Below are 27,524 nucleotides of genomic sequence, written 5' to 3'. Positions count from 1 at the left end.
TAGGTGAAGCTGAAATGGCAGTCCTGACTGGGGCTGATGGGCATTGTAGTCCAGAATGTACTGAGGGCAGCAGGTTGTCAAAACCTGGTGCAATGGATGCTGCTTTGATTATCCAGGGACACCTTATTGTTAAACAGTCAGCATCCCTCCTTGACTTCTGGACATCCCAAAAACCTTACCTTCATATTCATGATCAAGGGAGATAGATGCAAGTTTCAAATGCCTGGCTATCAAATATTATAGGTGTAACTGAGCTGGAGAGTCCTCCCCCCGCCCCAAACACCTCTTTCCAGCCTTCATAATGTGTATCTCCACAAATCCCTTGGTTGTTATTGCTCAGATTTCTCTTTTCTGTATCGAACGCAGCAGCAGCTCTGGGCATTCTCTTAGTATGCACAGTGTGTTTGTCTCCTCCTGGGATTTTTCTTTTTATGTCTCTCTGCCCCCCCTTCTTTAAATGCTACCTTCTCTCAGCTCAATATCTTTGTTGTTGCTGCTGTTTTGCTTTTTTCTGCTTTCTGTTTTTTAAAAAAACTTTGCTCCCTGATTTCCATCTATCTGTCTTCGTGCCACACCCCTCACCAGCTTCTCCCCCCCCCCTCCTGTTCGCTCCCTCCTGCTGCCACCTCCCAGCCTCTGTCTGGCTCTCCGCTTTCTGTTTGCCTTACGGAGGGTAGCACTCCCATTACCTCATATTTGGAGAGAGGAAGCTGCAGCCAATCGGGGCTCCGTCTGCTTTTAGGTCAAGTGATTTCTGAACTGCAGTGAGATGCTTCGAATGTGTCTTCCTCCAGCTCCCAGCCTTGTAAGATGGCTGTCTGAAAACGGCAGCAGCTAGAAAGGGAGAATCTTGGTCTGTGTGCGTGTATGTATGAGTGTGCCTGCAGTAGTGGTTTTTTTTTTTTTAATGTGCATCTAATCTGATGAAGCGGCGGTCAGGATTTATCCAGGAGCCTGGTGCCAGCTTAGCTGCATTGTCACTGGTGTCTTGCGCACCAGGGAGATGGGGAATACTCTGGGCTGTGTTAAAGAGCCGAAAGATCAAGCTGGGGAGGCAGGGAATGCTCCCTTCTCCCCCAGAAGGAAAGCCCGCTTCAAACGGAAGAAGAAGGGGAAAAAGAGGACGGTGCCAGAAAGCACTGATCTGGTGGCAGAGGGACCTTCTGCAGGGACTGAGATTGCTGAAGAGAAGGAAGAGGAGGCAGCGGCAGTGAAGTTCAGAGCCTCTTCCCTGCGGGAGGAGGACGGAGAAGACCTTGCCGAGGGCTTACATCAAAGCCTTGCCCCATATGGGGAGGCTTGCCCCACTTTGGAGCCAGAGGGGCTGGAGCAAGGGCATGTTGTGCAGGTGAGGGAGAGGTTCCAAGGGAAGCTTGAGAAAGCTGACCTAGTGACAGAAAATGCCTCCTCTGTCTGCGGGAGCCCAGGGGACTTTTTGGAGGAGGGCACCACCGTCATCGCCCGCCTGTTCGACAACCCAGCAGAGCAAAACCGCGAGAAGGTGGCGAGTCAGCTGGTTGCCTTTCAGAGGCTGGGATCTGGCAACAGCCGAGCCATTCTGGTGCCTTTGCAAAGGGAAGCTTTGGGTAAAGGACCCACAGAGAGTGACACGGGCACTGTGGTGGTGTGCAGGTCTTGGGAGCAACCAAAGTTGGAAACTCCAGCAACTGTGGTGGAAGAGTCTCATGGGACCTGGAACAGTGAGGAAGGGAATGAAAGTTTATCAAGTGCCACATGGGCTACTTCTTGGACTGTGGAGAAGGGCACAATCTCGGAACTGTCCACCCCATCGCCTTTGGTGGATCTGGTGGAGACTGACGGCACAGAGAAGCCTCAGCAGACACCATTTTTGCAAGAACCACCTGTTGGCAAGGGAGGGGACAACAGCTGGGTGAAATTGCCTCCCTCCCAAAGCAAGTCTTCCTTCAGTGGGTCAACCTCCAGCACCTTCCTGCGCTCCTCAGGATATGGGAGCGACTCAACCCACCACCAGCAAGTCAAGATGCCAGGGACTGAGAGGACCTCTCTGTTGCTCTGTGGAGGTTGCCCCACTTCCTCTGTGGGAGGAGAAGGCCCTAAATGGCAGATGACTGCAAATGAGAAGATTAGCCCAGCTGAAAGAGGGGTCAGTGTGGGTTTATTTTCTCTTCCTCTTTGGGATCTGGGAGGGCTATGCATGCTAGGAACAGCAGTCTTACATGGTGGTACTTCCTGATGGGAAAAGTCCTGGGACTTGCGTTGTCCTGGAAGCCCCACCCCCTGGTCTTGGGAGCCCCACCCCCAACTTCAAGGCTTGTAAACAGGCTGCTTTGCCTGGGGTTTGTAAAAATTGCTTCCAAGCTCAGACCGGGCAGCCTTTGTATATTGGAAGAGATCCCACCATCCCATCCACTGCTCTGGCCATCAGTGATGCAGAATTTTAAAAACATAGGTTAATAAAGGAAGTCGTGGACTAGGCTGCAAAGCTGTTTCAATTCCCAGCTGCCTAAAATTGGTTGTAGGCGATGTGTTGTAGGAAAATGCACTCCATACATGTGCAGGGGAGCTCTTTTGTCTCTTCTGTTTAGTCCCAGAGTTCAGATCTGGTGTGAGAAAAGAGACTCTGGCTCAGAGTAATCCCCCTGCCTCTCCCGGGGCTTGTAGATTTGTACCTTTATTGTGATGTATAAAAGAATATTCCCAGCACTGCCTTTGGCTCCTCTACTTGGGTGCCTGTTTGTTATCTCTCCCTAGTGCTTTGTGGGTTTCTAGAATGATACTGAGGCTCAAGCCTATTTGAAGAACACACTTTGTGTCCTCTTTCCTCAGCCCATATGCAACATAATTTAACTTGGCGAGGAAGGAAATGAACTCTGCATGTACTCAGTAGTGCTCCTTCCTCTGCTACTACCTCACACATTATGGGGCTAAGTCCAGGATGAGCAGGCGAACTTATTTAAATCAGGCAAGAGTTGCTGTTTTGCTGATAGACCCTTTTGGTGCATTTTTGTTTTGTAAACAAACTAAAAATGGTAAGACCGGGCAGGAACTGAACTTGCCTGGTTTGGCGTTGGAGCCCTTCTGTATAGCTGGCAAAGGTCAAGGATTTTTGGTTGTGCTTCAAGCAGTAATCGCTTTTTATGTAGCCAGAAAGACTACTTACATTGTTCCAATGTCATCCCTGGTCTAGGTTTCCTCTTTTAGGTGTGGGTGTGTGCATGGGCTTCCACCACATGTTTCATTTGTTAACATGTATTTTAGCTGTCAAAACTCTGCACAGTAGCTGTTAATTTATAATGGTGTGCCCCTAGGGAGAGGGAAGGGATGTTGATTTCAAGGCATTGTGTCAGGGCATGGGGGGAGATGGGTTAGGGGGCAGGCAAGCCCTAAAACTGCATCAAGATCTGGCATAAAATGCCCAAGCAATTTGGCACGGACTTTTTGACGATGATGTCATTATAGAAGAAGAAACCAGGTCATATATCTCTTATTAGATGTCTCTATGGAATTTTAATGTTAAAAGCAATTATTGTAGGACGGAGGCTGTTGACTAATGCAGTGTGATGGGGGACAGATGGAGCTGGCAGTTCTCAAGCCTGTTTGGTCACCAGAATTTACCTATATGCTCAGGAGTTCTCTAAAATGAGAGGCACTAGATATCAAGCCCCATTGACCTCCCATCCCTCTCCACCTTCCATGGAATTGGGAAACCTTTTCACTTTATAATTCTTGATCGTTTACAGCAGTGGTGTCTAAACTTTTTCAAACAGGGCCAGATTTGATGACGTGAAGGGCCATGAGGGCCAACTGAAGGACCAACCAAAGTTATTGACCTTTTTTAGGATCAAAGTTGTTGAGGTGTTGTTGTTTTTTAGGAATTTACCCCAGGAAATAAACTGCCACGGGGGCCAAATTAGGCCCCCGAAACGGACCTTGGGCATGCCTGGTTTACAGGATGGGTTGTAGTTATTCTGTGGTGAGGGGTGGGCACTCTGTACATGCTCAAATCACACTTCTCTCTGTTACTTTGTATGTCATTGATTTGCATTTTGCTATTAGGAATCAATTCAGAGGTGAGCAATTTTTCACATATTGCCCAACAACATTTTGGTGCATAACATGGTATGGCTTTTTTTGTACCTCTCCCATCACTGCTTCTGTGGTGAGATTTCAGCATGGGATGGGACTGGCCTTTTTTTCAGGAGCTCAGCATGCTGTGTAGGTTGGTGGGGAGTTCTCGTCTGTTCATTCCTCTCCTTGCAAGCGAGCTGGAAGGCATTCTCGGAAGAGCAGTACAGACGACAGAAGGGTTGTGGAGCACTTTTGGCAAGGGAGAAGAAGCGCAAGGAACTGGATGTATTTAGCATTTATATCCTTTCACCCAAAGGTCCCAACACAATACAATATACAATCATATGCCCCTCATAGATAACTCACTAACAAAAGCTTCTTAAATGGAGCACTTCATCCAAGTAAAAATTACCTCTCACATGTGAAGAAACATTTATTTTAGCAGAGAGAAGTTTAAGTGGGGAACAAAATAGCAGTTTCCAAGTGCTTACAAAGCTGCCATAAAGTAGATGGAGAACAGCTGTTTACTGGAGATGGCCAAGAACCTGTTGGTTCTCCAGCTTTACAAAGCAGTCAGAATTTTACTGTCATCAAGCAGTTTCTTTTGCAAGGGAAGGGGTTGTGCAAGGCTAAAGGCCCAACCACATAGTGCCCCAGGGTAGCCCATGCAGACTTAGCTACCAGCAGGGAGCTGGGTGTCACTAACCCTTGGTACACACACAGCACACACCCCTATGTGTGCAAATGTTTCTGGTCCCCCAATAGCCCACCAGTTTGGGAGGTGGCAAAAAGAAAGAAAAATCAAAGTAGATGCAGCCCTGGAGTGAGTAGAGGGACACATCTTTCGACCCAGCATCTTGATGGGGATGCAAACTGCCCATCAGATTGATTGTTTTATGAGCAAGAAGCCTCCCTCCTAAGCTGATCTGCATGGATCATTTGAGGAAGGTGATGTGTGCATGTGTGCAAGATGTTGGACTACAGCTCCCATCAGCCCTTGCCAGCATTACCAGTGGTCAGGGATTGTGGGAGTTGTATTCCAGCAACAATTTATTTATTTATTTATTTATTTATTTCACAACATTTACATACCATCGAATCATATAATTGTAGAGTTGGAAAGGACCCTCATTTAGACGAATCCCCCACAGTGTGGGAACCTCAAATATTACATACCGCTTGATCGCAATAACATTTGGAGGATACCATGTTAGCTAACCCTGCCACAGTCTAAATTTATTCAGATCAAATAACATAGTACTTGGGCAATAACTGATTTGCACTGGGGTTACATTCTGAAACCTTGTGTGCGCCAGCAGGGCCCATGCAAGCCCTCCCAGTTCTGCCCCCGCTTTGCCCTTTTCCACCCCTTTTTGTGACATTTTTGGGTCACTCCTGCATTTGGCACAATGCACATGTGCACAGTTGTGCACATATCAGACATGCCTAAAACTGTCACAGCCTGTGTTGTTCTAACACTTTTCATTGCACAAAGTTTCAAAGCAGTAGCCATCTTTGTATCAATTTGTTCTGTGGTTGTCCTGCCTTTACATGCTTGGGCATTTTAGTTTCAACATAATTGCAGCATTGCAGATCCTGTAAAACCAATCGAACAGAGAGGGAGCCACATACACCTTCAGATAGTTTGCAGCTGATAGTTTAGCTGCTGTTAATGTAGAAACCACTTCAAGGTTGCCCATCTCAGCTCCTCCGCTTCCAGGTGGGTGCCTCCTAATGCTATCCAACCTTTGCTATTACATGTGGAGCTACAAGAGCAATTGCAATGGACTTTTCTACGCTGTTGGAAGATCTTGCACTTATTTTACTGTATACATCCTGCTATATGCTGTCCACACTATAAATGATTATATTAATTATCACTAAAACATGTTTAATACTATGCCATATTGCAATATTGCTGCATGCTGCAGTATTTGGTGGTACAGTGCTGTATCCTACATTTTTTAAAAAGTCAGAAAAATGTTTTAGCAATAATTAAGAGATCAGTTGAAAACACATGCAAGAATACTAAGCAAGTTCATGCCCCTGAATACAAAATGCTCAAAACCTCTGTAAAACAAGGGTTAGTAGGCTATTGGACAAAACAGATTTTTTCTTCCTGATGCTGTCTGAATGTTAAGGTCCAAAATAGTAATAATCATTTTAGAGTTCAGATAGTGGGAAGGCGTCACACAGGACTACCTGCCACATGCAGTCAGTAGATGATTGTGGGGAAATCCAGGGGATATCCTAGTATTTTTGAGGAATTGGCAGATTCCTGGGTCCAGATAGGATTTGATGATAATAATACAATATGGTACCTTTTTGTGGCTGTAAACCTACAACCATGTGCCTAAAACTCAGCTTCATTCAACTCAGTAGAACTTACATCTGTGTAGGCATGTGTAGGATTGTGCTGTGTGCCATTTGCAGAGTTTAACATTAGGGTCTAAATGCTGTTCTCCAATCTGAGGATGATGAGGATTACCCAGACCCTGTGATAATCAGTTGAGGCTCAACTTCGTGTGTCTCCTTCACAAGAGGTCTGGAGGGTGGCAACAAAAGAACAGGCGCTTTTTTGGGGGGGGCAGTGGTTCCCCACTTGTAGAAGGCTCTCCTGTTGTAACATATTTTAGGCACCAGGCAAAAACTTTCCTCTTCTCCCAGGCCTTTGCTAATTAAGGAACAAATAGCCTTTTAAACTGTGTGGGTGTTGTTTTTTTATTGTAACTATGTTTTGCGTTTTTGTATTGTAAACCGCCCTGTAATCCTCGGATGAAGGGCGGTATAGAAACAACAACAACCAAAACAACAACAACATCCCACCTTTTCGCTAGAGCTGGAACTCAAGGCTGCTCACAAAAATTAAACCAAACACAAATAAAACACACTTAACTCAGAACATATAAAAAGTTATAGTTTAAAAGTATATAAACTATTGTTGGAATTTTTAAAATGTTTAAAAAAACCTCAACCTATTCTGATAGGAAAAAAGAAAGTGCAGCATGCTATTATGGAGCCCTTTCCTTAAAAACATCCAGTTTCCCAAAGCCTGCCAGAACAAAAAGTATTCTCCAGTCAGCAGAATGACAAGGAGGCAGCCAGTCGTGGAAGTTCCAAAGCCTGGGAGCAGCATTGTCCTCAAGAGTTCTCTCCCACATAGAATAGGATCCGTTAACCAAAGTTATTGCTAGATGGATGTGACTCAGTTTTAATAGTGTGTGTGGCTTAAGTCAGGTTATATATATATTTTTAAGGTACTGTAATTGAAACACATTTTTAATCATTTTTCTCCACACTCCTCAGCATTGGCTTCCATTCTAGTATTGTGCAGGGCCGTAGCTACTGGGAGGTGGGGGGGAGAGGAGCTAGGTTTTTTGGCCCAGGTGAAGCCACCAGAGGGACGCCATTGAGGCTCCCTGCCTCTCTCTCTGTGTGTGTATGCATATGCATGTGTGGGCACTGTTAGAAACTGAGATATGAAAGGTAGGAGCTAAATGGCACCTTAAACCTAGGTTATGGGCGCAACCATGGAATGTCTAGGCACACTTTTTTATAACAAAAATACAAAGCTGAAAATGGGTGCAAATGTGTATAGGGGAGTGCCAAACTGGGTCTTCGGCCCTGGTGAAATAAAAGCTAGTTTCACACCTGTCTTGTGGAAAACCCTCACAGCAGATAATGGGGGTGGGGGGTGGTTTGTAGAGAAAGCTAGAAGATAGATCTAGTTAACCCTTCCATTGTAGGTTCCCTCCTCCCATCAGGATGTCTGGAGTCCTAGTTTTCAGTTTTAAGGTATGTTTGGATCATATTTTGCTGTGCTGAGATGGGGACATTCTGTTGATTCCCTGGGAGTGGCAGCTTTTTTGCCTTCCTAGGGGAAGAGCATGATTCTCTTACCCTTTATTACCTTTATAATCTTTCCCCCACTCAAGGTTTTATTTTTTAACCTAGCATTTGCAAACTGCCAAATGTGTGTTCTCGGTTCTATTCTCACCATCAGTTCCTTTAAGTCTTCCTTCCTTCCTTCCTTCCTTCCTTGAATAATTCCAAGGGCAGATTCTTCCGCTGAGGAGGTGCCCCGCCCCTCAGTAAGCAGCACCACTCTGGAAGATGTCTTTGAAGCTTGTTAGAGAGGCGCGAGGGCAGCCATTAAATTATCATGATACTCCAATCTGAATTGGCATGAAAAGGCTGGGGGGCTGGAGGAGGGTTGGCGAAGGGAGCTGACGGTGAATGTCAAGCCAGGTTAACCAGGCGCTGCCTCTGTATATTATATCTGCTATCTGGCTGAGGTTGCTGTTATTCCAAAACATTGTGGAAATATCCCGGGGCTCAGCAACATTTTATGTCTGTCTGATTTTATTTTAGCTCAACAGTGATGCCTAGGAGGGTGATCAGCTGAGTGTCACTTAATTAAGTCACAAATGCTTCACCATTGTCTTTGGTGAAATGAGGCTTCATAGGCCTTGGTCAACCTGGTACTGCCTTGCTGGGGCTGGTGGGAGCTATAGTCCAGAATAGGGATAGGGGAGAAAAATCAGTTTTGGTAGGATTTTAAAGCAAATCTACCTAATTCACGCTTCCCAAAACAATACATGAACCAAAATACAGCTACCTGTCAAAATTATTATTTTAAAAAAGAAAACATTCCGAAGGCTTGTTCTCTGGGAGAATGAGGCTCCCTGAAGCCAGATAAGCCTTCTGAAATAAGGCAGTTGGATACTGTCGTACTTCGTATTCAGTGGAAATTGGGAAAGGCTATTGCTATAGCAAGAAAGGCCAAGTGCAGAAGACATAGCCCTGGTTAAGATCCTGAATATATGGTGGAATGATGATGCTGTAATACAGAAGGGTCCTTTGGACTTTATTTGTTTTTTGTTGCCCAGCCTATACTTGTGCACTTTGCATCCCCAAGGATTCATCTAGTCTTCTAAAGCAGGTGACAGAATCTGGTATCTCTAGTTTTAGTGGGGAGTGCAGGTCCAACCATTCCAACTTCCTTCTGAATCACTTGAGTAGCTGTTTCACAGTGTAGGCGTCTGAAATTTGGGGTCTCCCCAGTGTAAGTGTTATGGTCATGTGACCTCTGATCTCCCTTCAGTCCTGTGGCAGACTTTTGAGGGGTGGGGGGAGGGGAGGCTTTCTGAGGAAAGACGTTTGACTGAGAAGAGCAAAAGCCCCACAGAGCCGTCTCTGAGGCAGCAGCTGACAAAGAGGGCTTTTCTATGTGATAAGCATGCCCGTGTCTGGAGAGAGAGAGAGGTGGAGGGGGGAAGCTGATCCACAGAATACAAATGGCGAGGCCGCCTTCCTTTGGCTGCGTGGAGCAGGGAGAGAGAGGCCTGTATTTCCAGCCATCTTCCTGGTCTCTTGTTTCCAAGGCAAGATGCCACTGTAGCTGATCAGGAGTGGAAATAGGACATTGCAGGTGTTTCCTCTGGGGTGGAGGAGGTTACCTGGGTCTGCATTTGTTTCTGGGCAACCTTCTGGGGCCAGTGGCAAACAAGGACAGATCAATGAATGTTATGGCTAATGTTGACACACACACCCTCTTTGTCTTGCATCTAGGCAAGCAAAGAGGCATTACCAGAATTCAAAGTCACATTCCAGCTAGGCAAAAACGCTTAAAAAGGGGTACAAAGCAGGGCTGGTGAGGGACATGGTCTTGGGGGCAAAGTGTGTTGCTGGGGAGGTGGTGTGATATAGAGACAGTCCTGCAGGCTAGGTAGAGAGGCTTGGCAGGGCATATTTGGCCCCTTGGCCAGGGTTTTAAAGAACCGAATAGAATGTGACAATTCTCTCATTTTATCTTCCCAAACTGCCCCATGCTCAGGGCTAGGCTGTGGGTGTTGGTTTTGCGGTGAGTAACGAGCCCAGCCAGTGGTAAGGACCAGTGAGCAAGGCAGGACTGACAGGCAAGCTAGGAGTTAGGAGGACCAAAGCACGATCAAGGATACATGAGCAGGCCAAGGCTTTGTTGCTCAAGCAAGGCTCGGCTATACTGCTTCCTGCACAGGAAGATCCAGTGGTGAGCCCTTGTGGTCGCACAAGGAAGCCTGTCACCTGTACTTCAGTGGCTCAGCACATGGGGCAGCCAGTTACAGGATTACAGCAACTCCTGTCACCTATAAGACCGGCTACACAGGAAACATATGATTTGCATAGGACCACCAACTGAGCTTTGTGGCGGGGCATGGATTTGAACTTGGGTTTCTTCAGCCTGAGTCCCAAAATATTTATGCTGGACTACACTACCTTGGAGACTATTAGTGCACAGTCTGTGTGGTGTGGCTCCACGATTCCTCTAGCAGGATGCCATGCTGCTGTGATAACATTTAAACCCAGATTCAGGTAGGTAGCCGTGTTTGTCTGACGCAGTCGAGATATGTGTATATATATACACATATCTCGACATATCTCGACATATCTCGTGAAAATCTACGAAAGCATATATATATATATATATATGCAGGTTTTGGTGTCTTCGGGTGTCTTCCCGTGTAAGAGTCGGGGTGTCTGGGCGACGTTTCGACGAGGTCTCACTCGTCATCTTCAGGCTGGTGCTTTCGGCTTCTTGTTACTGGAACAGAGCAGAGTCTGGTGTTTGAGTTCCTAACTCAACTCAAACACCAGACTCTGCTCTGTTCCAGTAACAAGAAGCCGAAAGCACCAGCCTGAAGATGACGAGTGAGACCTCGTCGAAACGTCGCCCAGACACCCCGACTCTTACACGGGAAGACACCCGAAGACACCAAAACCTGCATTCCTGTACCCGTGAAAATCTACGAAAGCAAATATATATATATATATATATATATATATATATATTCCAGTAGCACCTTAGAAACCAGCTAAGTTTGTTCTGTGTATAAGCTTTCATGTGCATGTGCACTTCTTCAGATACAGTGGTGCCCTGCAAGACGAATGCCTTGCAAGACGAAAAACTCGCTAGACGAAAGGGTTTTGCGGTTTTGGAGCTGCTTCGCAAGATGAATTTCCCTATGGGCTTGCTTCGCAAGACGAAAAACGAAAACGTCTTGCAAGTTTGTTTCCTTTTTCTTAACACCGTTAATACAGTTGCGACTTGACTTCGAGGAGCAACTCATAGAACGCGGTGTGGTAGCCTTTTTTGAGGTTTTTGAAGACTTTGGTGATTTTTGAAGCTTTTCCAAAACTTTTCCGACACCGTGCTTCGCAAGACGAAAAATTCGCTAGACGAAAAAACTCGCGGAATTAATTAATTTTGTCTTGCGAGGCACCACTGTACTATCTGAAGAATTGTGCATACACACGAAAGCTTATACAGTACCCAGAACAAACTTAGTTGGTCTCTCAGGTGCTACTGGACAAATTTTTAATTTTTTAAATTTATTTAAACCCAGAAATCACCACATAGGACAAAGGACCATGGTGGACGTTGCTGTCCTTCTACTGTGCCTTCTGGAGTGTACAGGGCTGGTTGAGGAGCTTCCCACCAAGCCTCAGAACACTTTCCCCCAAGCTGGTGTCCTGATATCTAGAACTACACCTCTCATCAGCCCTAGCCACCATAGTCTTCAGTGGGAGTTGTGGTCCAAAACAACTGGAGGTCAGCATGTTGGTGAAGGCAGTGTATGAACTGGCTGTGAGCTGTGGTGATCCAGGAATATATTCTTTATTTCCCCCCAATATGACTATGTGTGTCTCTTCTTCCATATTTCTCTGGACTGCCACAAATTGGGACATGATACAGAGGTACCTTGGGTTAAGTACTTAATTTGTTCCGGAGGTCTGTTCTTAACCTGAAACTGTTCTTAACCTGAAGCACCACTTTAGCTAATGGGGCCTCCTGCTGCCGCCGTGCTGCCGGGAGCACAATTTCTGTTCTCATCCTGAAGTGAAATTCTTAACCCGAGGTACTATTTCTGGGTTAGCGGAGTCTGTAACCTGAAGCGTATGTCACCTGAAGCGTATGTAACCCGAGGTACCACTGTATTGGGTTGCTGCCAGTCATTTTGAGATGTAGTGCTGAATGGGTTTTGCTTACTTAGAAATCCTGAGTGGTGGCGGTGGTGTTTTGACCTTCCCCCTTCTGGATAAAAGAGGCACTTGGCATGTACACAGAGGAGATCTCATGATTCCATGCATTCCACGGCCCCACATGCCCCATAGGATCTTTTGTGTGCTGCAAAAGCCCAAAGTGGCCAAGAGACCGTGAAGAAAGGACTGTGAAAACGGGGTGACAGCTGCCCCTGTGCAGCAAGGAAGCCACAGGTCTGAGCCTGGTTCTCCTGCAAGAACTGGGTCTTGCTCCTTCACTTCCTTACAGACACAGTGGCTGGTAACTCATGTGCTATCACTGTCACAGTGATGGTGGGGGTTCCACAAGTGCACTCTCTGAATTGCCTGTGATGACCGCACCTGTTGGTCTGGTGAGTGCTGACCCCAGTGTAAAGTGGAGGGTTGGGGGCTCATCTCTGACCTCCTGCTGGGCTTTGAAAGTCCTTGGAGAATTCTCACTGCTTTCATAAGTCCAAAGTGAGACGCTGGTCCTCCCTGGGGTGGAGGCATAGGTAGAAGTGGAGGTAACTTCTGGCTGGTTACTAAGCCCAGCCAAAATTTGTGTGCCCTTGAAAAAGGACAATTTTCTAGTAGATGCTAAATGTCCTGGATTTGTTTCCCTTCCTCAAGCCCTCCTGTAGATTGCACTAGTGGTGGGAGGGCCGTCACCATTCTAAATTATGGCACGTATTTCATTCCCACAGATGTGTTGATCTTGTGAAATTGGCATCCTTCTCTCAGCCAGCTCTTGCCTGCTTACAAAGTGTTCCTTTGATTAAGGAGCGGCAATCCAGCTCGCCGTGGAAAGAGCTGAGCCCCACCCTCTTTCCCAGCGCTCGTCTCGTGCCTGAAGGTGTGCACGTTCCATCAAGTGCAAAAAGCATTCGGCAGCCCACTCCCCTCTCCCTCTCTCCCTTTTATTGGAAACTGGGTCACTATGCCGTCACCGTTCCTCTGAGTGTTCTTCCAGCCGCCTGCATCGATGAAGATGGGGCTTGGCTCCCAGACAGAAAAAGAATATGGATCTGGGGACCGGTAGGGTCTGATGGAAGCCTTGCAGCATATGGGGCAAAGGCCCAGGAAGCATTCATGCTCTCTCTCTAAACTGCTCCCTTTCTGCTCTGGAGGCAATTCCCTCTTCCACCCACTGCATTGTGTTGCCAGCAATCCTCTTTTGGCCCTCAAATGTTGTGAATTAAGCAGACCTCTTAGGTTTAGCTAGCAGAGAACCAAATGAAAATCGCCTTTTCGCTGCTTGCTTCAGATCCCTTTTCCTGCCTGCCCCACCTAGTCCTGCTTTTGTTGCTGAAGGAGAGTTAGAAGCATTGAGGATTAGTGGCACCCTGGTTTAGGAATTTCTAAGGGGGAATTGGCTGTGTCCAATGGGACTGGCAGCAAAATATCAGTCCCCTGCTCTTAAATGGATGTGGTGCAGGCATAGTACAAAGGTAACACTTAATCCTGGTTAACATACCAGGCATATCATGAAACCAGGGTCTCAGCCAGAACCTGGATTTGAGGGCTTATGCCTGGCATTGGGACAGAGAGACAGAGTGGGTGTTGCTGGTGTCTCATCTATCCAGCTTTATCTGAGCCAGCAGATGTAGTTTCAGGGTTGAAGAACCAGGGATGATTCTTCTGGAGGACTTAAACATTCACACCAGGGTTACCTTTGTTTAGGTCTTCATGGCCATCATGGGTGAACCTTAATACATTACTGCTCTATTGCATTTGGTAGTGTGTGCGCTTGATCTGTGGTCTGCTATAGAGCAGGTGTGGAGTGATCTGCTATTACGAGGGGGTGTTCGTTTATTTTGCCATGATCAGAACAGGGGAGGCTTGGCTTGACTTGGTGGCAGCACATCCTTCCTGCAGGACCATTATTATGGTTCACTTCTGGAGAATTAGATAATTAGAGGAATTATTGAATGCTTTGGGGGACATGACTGGTGATCTTGCTGAGGCCCTGATAGCACTATGAAAAGATGAGATGGAGAGGGCCATCCATGTGATTGCTCTTAGTGCTGCAGAGCCTGTGAGGCTCTTTGGTCTTCTGGGGAACTATTAGCCAGTGAAGCAAGCTGGGCAATGGCTGGTGTGCAAGTTCTGCAAAATGATGAAAAATGATGAAATACAAATGAGAACAGGACATGGCTGTGCTTTCCATGTGGTAGTGAGGGCAGCAAGACAATCTTAATTTGCCGCCTCATTTTGCATCCTTAAGGAGCTGTCCAGCAGAGTTGTTTTGAGTTTGTATTAAATGTAAAGATCCTATCCCAGCGAAGAGGGGGATGGGACCCTCTGTCTCTTGCTGTGACAAATTTGCAAAGCATTTTGAGGATAAAGTTGTTCCTGTCAGCTCAAAACGAAGGTATGGCTGGACCAACTTCTCTTTCTCATTTTAGAACCAGCTCTAGGACTGGAAAATCATTTATTGGTACCTAGAATTAAGTAGACATTTCTGTAATTAGGGCTGTTGTATTTATTGTTTTCAGGAGCTATAGATTTGGTGTGTTAAAGGGAATTTTGTCCCCCCCCCACTGAGATCATTGTGATGAAAGGTGGTTTATAAATATTTTAAGTAAATAATATAGTGAAATAGAAGCAAGACTAGCTTCAGTCTAGAGAACCTGGAGAGGTGAGGGAACTGCCATGACTGTGATTTTCTCAGTTCAGGTATTATACAGAGTTAACATACATTGCATTTCCAAGCACACTTCAAGCTATGGAAGCCTGTACCCAGGTTTGTGACCAACTCTTGGCTCTCTCTCAGGTATTGAGATGTAAAACTGAACCATTTTAAAGGGAAAACAAGCTAATTTTTTTAAAAAAATGTTATTCTTGAAGGTGTTTTATTATTGAGTCTGCTGTTTTCACTACTGTATTCTAGTGATACTAGTGGTTTTTAATAGTGCTGTGTCTTTCTAGTGCTCTGTTTTACAGTTCTGTTAGTGTAAATTGCTTTGGAAACTAGTTTGAAAAGAGGGCTCTATAAATAACATAAAATAATAATAAACAAATAAGCATGGGGTCCGCAGGGGCCATGGAAACATCAAGCAAAACTGGTTCTTTAGGTGAATCTAGCCACTTCTTTCAGTTTCCTAAGTACATCTAAAGCACCTCCATCCACACTGTGTCCACACTGGTTTGTATAAAGAATATGCACCACAGCAGCTGCACAATGGCACATTTCTCTCTAATCTGTCTGATTGCACAGAAATGCACAGCACAGTGGCGGCTTCTGCTTCTGTGAATCTGGAAGGGGGATGGGTGGGATGTTAAGCCATCTGCATTCATCATGGAGGAGGGGGAATACCCTGATTGGCAGGCAGTGGCTCAGTGGTGGACAGATGTTATCTGAACTGCTGGCTGGCACAGGGCTGGCCTTCCTCATCACCCAACCAAGGAGAAAAGTCCTTTAAAAAATACTTGGGTAAATAAACACTTTTAGGCCATAATATAGCTGCTACTTTCAGTTTCTGCAAGTGTTACATGAAACATGCTAGCCTCGTGAAGCTATGGCCAAGCTTTTGAACAAGATACATTTAATAAGAACACAGTCTGACTCAATGAGATCACCCCTTCCAAATTCCTGGTGCTCATTGGCTGGGAGAGCAGTAGTAGGTGAAGCCAGAGCCAATGAATTCAAGTTTTGTCCTCGTCTTCCTCCCTGTTGAGTTCTTCAAGGGGTGACCATGAGACCCATGGTGGGGGCTGGACAAGGACAGATTGAGACTATTGAGCCAGTGCATCATTCACCCTAATGCACTAGCCTCCACTGCTTCATCAAATATCTCCCTTTTCTGCCTGTGCCAGAACCACAAGCCAGCTCATCAGACAAAATAATATCCATTAACAGACAGATGAAATGTAAAGCTTTTATACCAGTTAAAACAAAGATAAGATCAACCAATGAGCTGCAATTAAACCAGCTAGAAAGCTCAGCTCTCTCCCTTCTGCCCCTTCCTCAGCACCCAAGGTGAGCTGGTTATCTGGCTGCCTGAGACCACTGGCTTACCTTGACATGCAGCAAGGCCATCCTGCCTTGACCATGCACTCTCACTCCAAAGTGTTTCCTTGCCATAGAAGCTGCCTTACATCAAGTCAGACCCTTGGTCCACCTAGCTGACATTGATCGTCAGCTGCTCCACAGGGTTTCAGACTGGGGACATTTCCTAGTTCTACCTGGCGATGCCATGGGCCATTGAACCTGGGACCTTCTGTGGGCAAGGCAGTTGCTCTACCACTGTGCTACAGCCCTTCTTCCCCCAGTAGTTTCATTGCATCTGACATGGTGCTCTGCCAAATGAAATGACTGCTTCAACGCTGTGGTCTTCTCTTCCAGATCTCTGACATCTACATCAGTGGAGAGTCGGGAGACATGTCCGCCAAAGAAAAGCTCCTTCTATGGACGCAGAAGGTGACGGCGGGCTATGTGGGAGTGAAGTGCACCAACTTCTCATCCTGCTGGAGTGATGGAAAGATGTTCAATGCTATTATTCACAGATACAGGTATGTGTCTGTTTTCCCCGCCCAGCTAGGAGGGCAACCTGGAAAAATGGGAAAACTTCTAAAGCTAAGATGAAATCACGTGCAGATGCTAAATGCTCAAATTCTGCGGTTTGAGTCCCAAATACTGAGATTTCTTACTTTAAATTCTGAAATCTGATTTTGAATACACTTAGAATGTGTTTATCTGTAGCAGAAGTTTCTGACAACAGCAGTCTGCAAATGTGGAATCACATTTTTTTTCCCTGTCTCCTGCAGGCCAGATTTAGTGGATATGGAAAGAGTTCAGATTCAGAGCAGCCGAGATAATCTGGAACAGGCCTTCGAGATTGCAGAGCGGCTTGGGGTCACCAGGTTGCTGGATGCAGAAGGTGATGATGGGGCAAGTCAGCTGGGCAAATGCAGTGACTTTTGAGCAGTAGACGTGGCATTCTGTTGATGCTTCACTATACAACCTGGCTGCCTCTGAGTAAACTCCACATGCTGACCTGCTTCTTATGGTTTCATGGCCAGCCTAATGTTTACTCAGTTGATTCTGATACTTTTCTGAACGAATAAATATAAAGTTTGGGGTGCTGGGAAATCTACCATTTTTTGCTGGTCAGTCTTGTAGTCGGCAGCCTCCTGTCCATTTCCTTCCAAGCCCCCATCCATCTTTTCCTTGGGAAGGGAGTATGCTGTACTGGGTGCTGCTAGCCAAAGGTTCCTGTGGTACTTTCACCCAACAGCATTCAAGATACAAGCACAATGCCCTATCAGAGGGAAGGGTTGGCAGGAAAGAGAGTATTTGCCCACTCTGGAGCGTGAAATGTTGGTGAGCAGGTGTGGAGTTGCTAGATTGGTTTTGCCTTGGTTGCACAGCGGCCAAACAACCCCCAGCTCTCCGCCCAGATTTGAGCCAGGGAGATGGCAAGGAATGCTGCACACCCACCAGGTGATCCTCACTCACCTCTGCAACTTCAGTGTTGTCAGGTGTGAGGCCTGTTGCTGATCATGCTTGCCAGTGAGCCATGCTTGCCAGTTACCCTTGCCATGGCAAGCAGAATGGTTGAAACTTGATTAGGATAGGGCACAAGTGTTGTTTAGTACTGTTCTGTGTATGTTGTGCTTTTAAGTAGTTGCATAAGTAAAAGGACAGGTAGCTGCCTGCAGAGGAGCTCACAGCCTAATTACTGTGGAGTGAAGGTAAGAAATGGAGGGAGGAAGAGGCACAGGAACAGTAGAGAGGATCGAATTATGTAGGACCTCTAGAAACACTGTCAGGCATCTATTTATTTTACTGATTTGAATAAATAAATAGATTTGCACTGATTAATCAAGTAAGGTTTCTGCTTAAGATTCATGTCAGATCTGAAGCTCTCTCTTAGAGTTGATTTAAACATTCAGCAGAATTTCATGCTGCTGCTTTCCTTGGGTTGTGTGTTTAGCTGCTCTGCTCTGTGTGTATGCAGGATGTGTGTTTGTGTGTTTGTGGTTTATGCAAAAATGCATACGCTCCTTTTTGCTTCAAAAAGGGCTGGTCAAAGTGGCTTACAGAATATGAAAACAAGCATAGAAATGATTAAAGCACATTTAGCAGACTAAAGGCAGCATCAAAGAGGAAACGCACAGAGCCAAAACTAAAAATAAATAAATTTAAATTATTCAGAAAATTTCATTCAGAAAATCAGAGTGCCAGGAAAGAAGAATTCTAGGCTAGCTTGTTTTCATTGTGCAAGGAGTATTCTCTCCTCCACAGTAGAGCTTTGAAACCTTTAATCACACACATATGTGAATATTGAAGTTGTACAGTCCAGGAAAATCTTTATGTGGTTTGGCTCTTGGGATGTATTTTTATGAATAGGAACACAAAGCTACCTTTCATGCTTCAGTTCTTCTTTTCAGTCCACCCATTTGACTGCTTCATTATTTCCCCTTTTTCCTAGATGTGGATGTTCCCTCACCAGATGAAAAGTCTGTGATAACTTATGTGTCTTCAATTTACGATGCCTTCCCCAAAGTTCCAGAGGGAGGAGAAGGCATCAGTGCCACCGTAAGCTTTGCTGCTGCTTTTTCATTATGATGAGACCATCCTGGCACATGAATGGCTTTTGGAATGGGCCATTCCAAAATGTTTTGGAAATTGCTCTCAGGAAATGGATAATGTGCATATGTTGACTTGGATGAACGGGTGGGCAATTAGCTGGGGGGGGGGGACAGGAACCTTGACTAATCAAAATTTGGGCAATGTGCTTCTACAGTATTGGGAGGAATGCTTCAGAAATCCATACCATACCGTTATATGTCCAACCAAAATGTCACAAAGTTGAGTGCAAGATTTGGGTTCTCCAGAACTATTTATAATGCTTGATGGTAAACAAAGAGGGAAAGAGGTGGAGAAAAATGCATATATTTGGTGGTGAAGCCCTTTCAGTCTGCATCTTGTAAGAGTTAAATTGGAGTGAGGGGTGACAGTCAGCTGAGGCTATACCTGCTGTTTAGGTATCAGGTACCAAGGCCTCTTGCATAGCAAAAAAAGATTGACTGTGGCTGTTCTGCTACCTATGTAAGTTGAAACATCATTACCTAGGTCTGTCCTTTATCCTTATGGGAAACACACAGGTTCCTTCAGAGGCAGACAACACAGAAGCTAGGTGGGCTTGTATTGACAAAAGTTGAGGTTGGTGGTTTGCTCCATTACAAGAAGAAGAAGTCAATAGAAACCCAATCAGGTAGCCACACCTAGCACTTAGAGAGGATGTTCCCCCTGAGAATAAAGTTCCATCTTCAGGTGGCATAAAATCCTCTCCCTTCAGATCAGGATCCTATTCCTGAATGGATGTGTAGCTCTGAAAAAGCATCACAAAAAGGGAAAGTGGTTGTCCTTTTACTGCAAAAGGCTGGACAAAGACTTGCAAAGCTGAAAACTACAGGAGTGGCTGTTCCTGGATACCTGGGACTTGAAGGCCCTGTTGCTGGGTGATTTCTGGCTCTGTGGCTCTGGTACTGAGGCATCTCTAGGCAACCCCATTCCTTCTTGACGTTTGCATAAACCCTGCTCTTTAAGGCTGTGGGCCATTCCTGCTGTATATGTAGGCAAGCTCTGAGACCTTGACCCATACCAAATTGGATGGACACCATCTCTGGCAGCAAGCTGGGTGTTACCCTGATACAGCATTCTGAAACACTCAGCGGAAAGCATGCATCTGCATGTCTTATCCTTTCTCCAATTTGGCTTAATATTTTTTCTACTGTTCGTTTAGAGCAGTTGCTTCCTAAGCATTTATCCCACATAAAAGGCTGTTCTTTCCCTCTTTTTCTGTAGGAAGTGGACACAAGGTGGTTAGAATACCAGAACCATATAGATTCTCTCATCTCCTGGATCAAGCAGCACACGATAATGATGTCTGACAAATCTTTTCCCCAGAACCCTGTAGAGCTCAAGGTAAACTTCAGATCCATTTTCTCTAGCCATGCCTTGTATGTATGCTTCCTTATGTGAGCCCCCCACTCTGCTCTTCACTGAATGATTATTGTTCCCTCTCCTCAAAATCTAAATCAGACTATTTATTGGTATGTGCATGGGGCAAATCATAGCTCAGGTTCGGTTCATACAATCCCTGAACTGACTTTCAATGATAAGCTTAGTGATTGAGGTACAAAGAGCCACTAATCCCCAAAAGATCAGAGAGATTCTCTTTTCCTCTCAGCCTGTGTCATCTGTATTAATCTTATAATTTCTATTGTGTGTGGAGGTCACAAGTGGGGAGAGAAGTTTTCACTGGTGAATGATCCAGAACTGACACTGTGAATCTATTGCTCATGTAGACAGTAGTTACTAGTGTAGGACAGGTGCCCTTGGGACTCCCCATGTGCCATCTGTGTGTCTTCCTCAACTGCCTGGTTGGAATGTGCCCTTGGATTATGATAATGCCTTTTCCTTGTCTAGGTGGAGAACAGAGGGGTGTTTGTGTGCCTGGCTTTTGCATGGCTGGAATGCAGACTGCTGTGCAAAGGGTTAAGGTTATACCTGTTGCTCCACCTGTTTTTGCTTCTAGACCAACCTCCTAGTGGCATGTGTCCATTATAAGGTTATCTCATAAAGCGACCCTTGGGATGAAAAAGGCTCCCTGTCCACATAGTGCAGAGTACAGTGATCTGAAAGCAAATACTAGGAGCATGCTAGGTGTTTGTGGTTCAGAAGGCTGGAAAGAAGGGGGCATAGCTCATGAATTAGAACATCTGCTTCGTATGCAGAAGGTCTCAGGTTCAATCCGCAGCAGTCTCTCCAGGTAGGGCTGGGAAAGACTGCCTGTTTGTGACCCTGGAGAGTCACTGCCAGTCATCGTAGAGATTACTGAACTAGATGAACTGATAGTCTGAAAGGAAGCTTTCTGTGTTTCTAGCCACAGATGACTCAAGTGAGTGAGCCAAGTCAGGGCAAAACAGTTAGCCAGTCTGTTGAGGAGACAGATAATGTTGATCCCTGGAACCCAGATGTTGGCAAGATCCATCCACTAAGGCTCCCCAAATGAAATTTAAGCAGGGACTGGGGCCCACCTTGCATCTTGGTTGAGACTAATGACAAAGACCCAGGCAGCACTGAGCATCTCTCCCAGTTTCCTTCCATTTCTTTTTGCCTTCTGTCTGTTCATTCTTCAGGGATACTCTGTGGGTGAGGATGGGACACCTTTCCCCCTACACTGTGAGGGCTACTAGATGCTGCATATTTCCCCCACTTCCATGAGTAAAGTGATTTGCTGCATGATGACCCCTTTGCTCTCTATTCTTGCAGGCACTTTATAACCAGTACATACACTTCAAAGAAACAGAGATCCCAGCAAAACAGCAAGAAAAACGAAGCATTGAGGATCTGTATAAACTACTGGAGGTGAGACAGGTTCTTGGATGAACAGGCAGTTCTCTTAAACATTAGAAAGAGTTTGGGGGACTTTAGTCACATTTGTTCAGCTTGTGTTTATCCTTCAGCAGCCAACCCAGCCTTCTTCATATATCTCTTTGGTTTTTGTCCTTCCTAGTCCCAACCTTATTCTTAAAAAAAATTGTTTGTTCCTTGGTCTTATAGTTTCTTAGCCATTGTTGCATCTCCCTTATTTGCTAGAGTCAGGGGAAGACTATCACAGTAGGAAATTACCTAGGCTCTTAGCATCCCCAAGGCTTTATCTTTATTTTATTTATTACATTAATATCCCTCCTTTTTCACCAAGGGGCTGAGGGAGGCATATATGGTTCTCCCCTTCCCCACTCCCCATTTTATCCTCACAACTGTGGTAGATTAAAATGAGAGGCATAGACTTGCCCAAGCTCATCCAGTGTGAGCTTTGTGACTGAGTGGGGATTTGAAGTTGAGCCTCCCTGATAGTCCATCACTCTAACCACTACACCGTACCACGTTGGCTCTCATCTTGGCTCGTGCCTGGGTACCGGTAGAGTGAGTCCACAAAGGCCAGTCTCTGGGCCTGAAGAAACAATTCCTCTTCATTTGTGCTTTCCAGACCTGGATTGAATTTGGGCGCCTTAAGCTGCCGCAGGGCTATCACCCCAATGACGTGGAGGAAGAATGGGGCAAGCTCATCATAGAAATGCTGGAACGTGAGAAGTTGCTGCGGCCAGCCGTGGAAAGGTAGGTGGTGAACTGTTGAATGGGATGACTAAGAACACCCTTTCCCTGCCAGCTGGCAATGATAACTATTGTGAAGTCCTTTGTGATGTAGAAAGTAGCATTAAAAACAATTAAACAGATGTCATAATCAATGGTATATAAAACATAAATTCTAATGAATAAATATCCCACTTTTAAAAGTGTTTTTCTGGCTTTCTGTTTTAATTCTGGTGACTGACACGCTTCCTACAGGTTGGAGCTGCTGCTACAGATTGCAAACAAAATCCAGAATGGGACTCTCAGCTGCGAAGAGAAACTTACCCTGGCAAGGAACACACTTCAAGCTGTGAGTCTTTCCCTTCTGTTATTCAGCTCTCCCTGATATTCTCTCAGATCCACTCCTGCAGGGTCTCAACATGACAAATGAAGGCAGTCAAGACCTCTCAGCTTTCAATCAGCAACAAAACTTGTAGATTCTCTAACTAGGAAAATGCACATATAGAACCAAAGGTTTGGGTGGCTAGAAGAGTTTAATATGTTGGATTTAACACTGCCTCCAGCTCCCAAAGCTTCCTCACTTGTCTATTATCCCCCCTTGCTATCAGGAACACACAGCTCTCTTATCTGTAGGAGCTGGATGATGTATTCCTTCGTCTTTCCTTAGGCCTCTCCTTCCTGCCTCCATCCTTCCCACAAGCCTTGCTCCTCTGCCATTCTTCCTCCAGCCTCTGTGTTTTTGCCTTTTGCTCACTCAGCATCCTACCCACCAGCCTCATTACCTCCAATATCTGAAGTGCTCCTTGCCCCTCTGCCCACTTCAGACATGAAACTTGCTCTCATTTCTAGCTCCCTTTCAAGTGCAGCCAAACTAGATTTTCATTCCCTGCGCAGATGTAGTACTTTTGGCCAACATTGTATTACTTGACATCTTAAGGATAAACTAGAATGTTCATGAATAGTCCACAACATCATGTCAGCTCAGCTCAATGGGACTTTCAAGTGATGGCTATTTCTTTGCTTTTAAAATATGAGCTTCTGCACGTTAGTCAGATCTGCTTGTCCTAGAAATACACTTCAAAGTGAGAAACTCTGTAATAACCTCAAATCCTCTCCTGCCAGGATGAAGCGCACCTGGAGTCGGGCCAGTTGGTGCAATATGAATCTGACGTTGTCATGTACCTCCAGGAGTGTGAAGGGCTCATCCGCCAACTACAGGTGGATGTTCAGATACTCCGGGACGAGAATTACTACCAGCTGGAGGAGCTGGTCTTCAAGTAAGGCGTTTCATGTGTGGAGCCAAGGAATGAGGGTGTGGGTTATATTCAGCTGGGCTCAGAAGGAGCATTTGGTGAACGAGAATGTTCTGATAGATGACATGCACTGTTAATGCAGTCCTGGTGGTGGTGGAACGAGTTTGGCAAATTTAAGCCAAAAATGTCTTGGGGAAACACCTTATTTGGGGCAGGGGGAGCAGAAGAGATTAATATGTTGGGTCATCTTTCAAAAGCTCTTACCCCATCCTGAGGAAGTGTGCAGAAATGGGGTGGTGATGGTGGGTGTGTCTGGCTCGTGTGTGCAGGAACCTGCCCTGGTTGGAGAATGACCTTGTGATCCCACAACCTCATCGACATTCTCCATTCTGCCCCCTCTCGCTTGATTTCTCTCCCAGGATTGTGAGGCTTCAGGACGAACTGGTGACATTGAGGCTGGAATGCACTAACCTCTATCGGAAGGGGCACTTCTCCTCCCCCTCTTCCTTGGACTTTGTCCAGCCTTCCTCCCTGAGCACCAGGCACCTTAAGGCTGAGCCCTTGCTGAAGGGAACGCACACAACAGCCACCACTGCCTCTACCTCCTGGTTCCGGAAGCCAATGACCCGTGCAGAGCTGGTGGCCATTTCGTCCTCCGAAGATGAGGGCAACCTCCGGTTTGTGTACGAGTTGCTCTCTTGGGTGGAAGAGATGCAGGTGTGTTGTTTAATGTTAAACAAAACATAATTCAGGTGATGAGGTGTTTGTGTGGGCAGAACTGATGACCTTTTCAAATGCTTGGTGTGATCACTTAATACTCATTCTTTAAATCACTTTATTGTTTAAGGGGGCCTGGTTTACACTGCCTTTTGCCAACCTGACATTGCCTAGGTGTTTTGGACTGCATTTCCCATTGGCCGGTACTGATTTAGCAGGATGAAATGTACTATAACTTTTAAATCCTCCATCAGACAATTCCTTGGGAATGACTAGGGAAGTCTTAAACTGGCTTTAAATTATGCCCTGGCTAATGTTCTTGAGCAGCTTACACGAATGTCTCTCTGAATGTCCTTGAGAGGTCGGTCCAAAGTTGACTTAGTTAACTGCATATGCCCAGTTTCTTTTAATGGGACACAGAAAAGGAAGCTGTCCTTAAGTTACATATTTTAAAAGAAGCCCCATGAGAAGAACCCGGCTGGAATAAGGCCAAACATCTGTCCAGTCCAGCATCCAGTTCTCACAGTGGCCAAGCCTCTAAGAAGCTTGCAAGCAGGACCAACATTCAACAGCACTCATCCTCCCTTTCAACTGTGAGGGCAGAATAAAGTCCTTTTGATTATTAACCTTTGGGCTAGTAGCCCAGTTCACCTTGGTGAATTTCTTGATTGCCAACAGTTTCCAGAAGAATGGCATGACATGGTAGGAGTGTGATGCTTTCTAACTCTTAATAATTGGGTTGCAGCAAGCAAGGGTTAGCTGCTGTTGTTTTTGCCCACAATTCAGCTGGGAAATGCTGACAGGTTGCCTCTTCTGTGCTGGTTTCAGATGAAGCTGGAGCGGGCTGAATGGGGGAGCGACTTGCCAAGTGTAGAATCCCAACTGGAAGTCCAGCGCCATGTCCACAGCAGTGTGGAAGACCTAGGCTCCAGTGTGAAAGAGGCCAGGATGTATGAGGTAAGCAGGGACTCCTGTGATGGGGTGTGAAGAGCGGCAGGACTGGTTTAGCTCACATCAAGAAAGGCATGGAGGTTCCACAGCAGCTCCAAAGAAGACAAGAAAAGTGTTGGAGAACATAATGTAGGAGGAAAGAACTGGAGGGGGAGCTGATTTTTGCTTGGAGGAGACGATCCTCCTACTGCAGGAAGGGGTTGCTTTAGAGTAGCCTTTCCTCTCTAGCTTGCACTCAGCTCCAAATGCTTTGGATGTCAACTCCCACCACAAACATGATGGTTGGGATGGTTGGAGTTACAGCTCAAAACATCTGGAGCTGGTCACCATCTTTATGGGGAAGGTGGCCTGGGCGCCTTTATATGCAAGCAATTTACACTTGGTTTTGGAGAAGCAAAAATATAAATCTGTAGAATTAGAGAGATGGCCAGGCTTTCTTTTGTCAGCTTGAGTATCATTTTCTGCCCCACTAAGTTCATGTTCCTGAAAGGAGATCTCATGCAGTTGTTGCTGTATTGGGGCCTCTGGGGTGTGTTTCTCTAAGGATAAAATACATTCTAAGGCAGGGGTTGCCAAAGTAGTGCACTCCAGAATTCGTTGGACTCCAGGTCTCATCAGCCCCAGCAAGCATGACTAATGTTCATGAATTATAGGAGTTGTAGCCCAGGGACATTAGGCTACCACTGCTCCAAGGGGGAAACACATCTTGGGACAGTCTGTGTTTGTGGAGGGTTTTGATAGTGTGAAAATGGGCCCTGAGGAAGAGGAATAAGTTCCATGGCTAAAAGGGACACATAGAAGTCTACTGTGCTCAGACTTTATTGTGCTGCTTTCAACAGGCCATCTGCCAGGGATTATTAGCTGTGATTCCTGCACTGCACGGGGTTAGACTAGATGATCCTTGGGGTCCCTTACAACTCTACAATTCTATGATTCTGTATTTTATGATGCATGCAAGATTTGGGAAAGTGGAGAGATAAGGAAGAGACGAGAGAATTTCAATAGGACCTCCAGCTTTCTGTGCATTTCTAGTTGGACATGTAACTTTTGAGCTGCTTCTGATTCTCTTCATTTTCTCTTCCTCCTGTTTTTTAAAAGGGTAAAATGTCTCAGAATTTCCACACTAGTTACATGGAGACACTGGGGAAGCTGGAGACCCAGTACTGCAAACTGATGGTGAGTTGTATTTTGGGTTGATTCCTGTAGCCAGCAAAGTGTCAGGGAACCTCATTCAAGTTCACAAGTTGTTGGAAGCCCCTCAAAGCTGTAAATTTGCAACTTGATTCATGGAGGCTTAAAATTTTTGCCTGTATGTCTAAAACCCTTTCTGTGCAATCTCTTTTAAAGAAAGGTTGTGCCTTTGCTATTTTTCTTCATTCTTCCCAATCCCCTTTCCTTTTGTGTTATAAATCTGAGGGCAGGAACTGACTTCATATTGATATAAGCCTTTCTTTTCTTTTGGGGAGGAGTGGCAGCGGGGTAAAGAACAGGAGAAAAATGCTTTAACTAAATCAATGAAAAGACTGCATAGCAAGTGCTTCTTAAAGGAGACATTCTCATTCTTCTGCCACAGAAGCACTCCTTGAAGATGTGAGGTAGATTGTAAACCACAAAACAAGGAACAGACAAACCTTTAATAATTATGAAGAAAATATATATATTCCATGAACCAGGAAAGGAAATGGAGGGATGTCAGGAGGTTAAAGAGAACCTCTGAAAATATTTTTTGTTTTAGTTCTTATACTTCATGTTGGATATTTTGTATTTCTCATTCTTTTTTGATGGAAAATTATTGTTGAAGGAAACCTCCAGCTTCCGACTACACCACCTCCAGAGTTTGTATGGGTTTGTGTCTCGAGCGACGACTGAGCTAATTTGGCTCAATGAAAAGGAAGAAGAGGAGCTGGCATATGACTGGAGTGACAATAATCCCAATATGGCTGCCAAGAAGAATTATTTCTCGGTGAGTAGGAGGGGCTGGATGTGGCCAAGTGTTTGCAGTGCCTCTATGGTGTTCTGTATTCTGGAAGCGGCAGAGTTCCACATTTCTCAATTAAGCTCTGCGTTCAGGAAAACTTACAGGTTTCAGTTTATTTTCTCAGAAGTGCCTTATTTTGCTTGTGTTTCCTTTTGAAATTCCCTGGTCAAGTTGCTGGCTGATATTCAGCTAAGTTTTTCTCAGAGTAGACCCATTGAAATGAATGAACATGAATGAGTACATTAATTTTAGTAGGTCTGCTCTGAGTAAAAAATAATAATTGATTATCACCCATAGTGCCAGTGAGTTTCGTCAGTTTCCAAAACTTTATTTTACCTTAAAATTTTATATCCAACTTTGCTTATATGTTTGAACCAAAGCAGCTTATAGTAAAAATGCGGGGGGGGGGGTATCAACAAAAATG

The 27,524-nt window shown here is 45.4% G+C and overlaps 1 protein-coding gene across 17 annotated transcripts in view; it reads left to right on the top strand.

Moving 5' to 3' along the window:
- Window positions 1–27,524, top strand: part of MACF1 (microtubule actin crosslinking factor 1) — a 301,663-nt gene that overhangs the window by 125,139 nt on the left and 149,000 nt on the right. For 8 of the 17 annotated variants that reach the window (XM_082229489.1, XM_082229488.1, XM_082229497.1 and 5 more), the window contains 12 exons: window positions 16,439–16,605; window positions 16,861–16,973; window positions 18,528–18,634; window positions 19,907–20,026; window positions 21,377–21,472; window positions 22,098–22,225; window positions 22,457–22,550; window positions 23,324–23,478; window positions 23,874–24,171; window positions 25,000–25,128; window positions 26,221–26,298; window positions 26,924–27,085. In XM_082229489.1, the coding sequence (XP_082085615.1) occupies window positions 16,439–16,605; window positions 16,861–16,973; window positions 18,528–18,634; window positions 19,907–20,026; window positions 21,377–21,472; window positions 22,098–22,225; window positions 22,457–22,550; window positions 23,324–23,478; window positions 23,874–24,171; window positions 25,000–25,128; window positions 26,221–26,298; window positions 26,924–27,085 (1,647 nt within the window). Of the gene's footprint in view, window positions 1–947; window positions 2,126–16,438; window positions 16,606–16,860; window positions 16,974–18,527; window positions 18,635–19,906; window positions 20,027–21,376; window positions 21,473–22,097; window positions 22,226–22,456; window positions 22,551–23,323; window positions 23,479–23,873; window positions 24,172–24,999; window positions 25,129–26,220; window positions 26,299–26,923; window positions 27,086–27,524 lie in introns of those variants that run through there. The other 9 variants (XM_082229491.1, XM_082229496.1, XM_082229481.1 and 6 more) reach the window with 6 other exon arrangements.

Source organism: Podarcis vaucheri (assembly GCF_965113315.1).
Source record: "Podarcis vaucheri genome assembly, chromosome: 7".
In the NCBI taxonomy this organism is placed as follows: domain Eukaryota; kingdom Metazoa; phylum Chordata; class Lepidosauria; order Squamata; family Lacertidae; genus Podarcis; species Podarcis vaucheri.
Note: the sequence above shows the minus strand (reverse complement) of the source record. Positions and strands in the feature narration are given on the sequence as shown.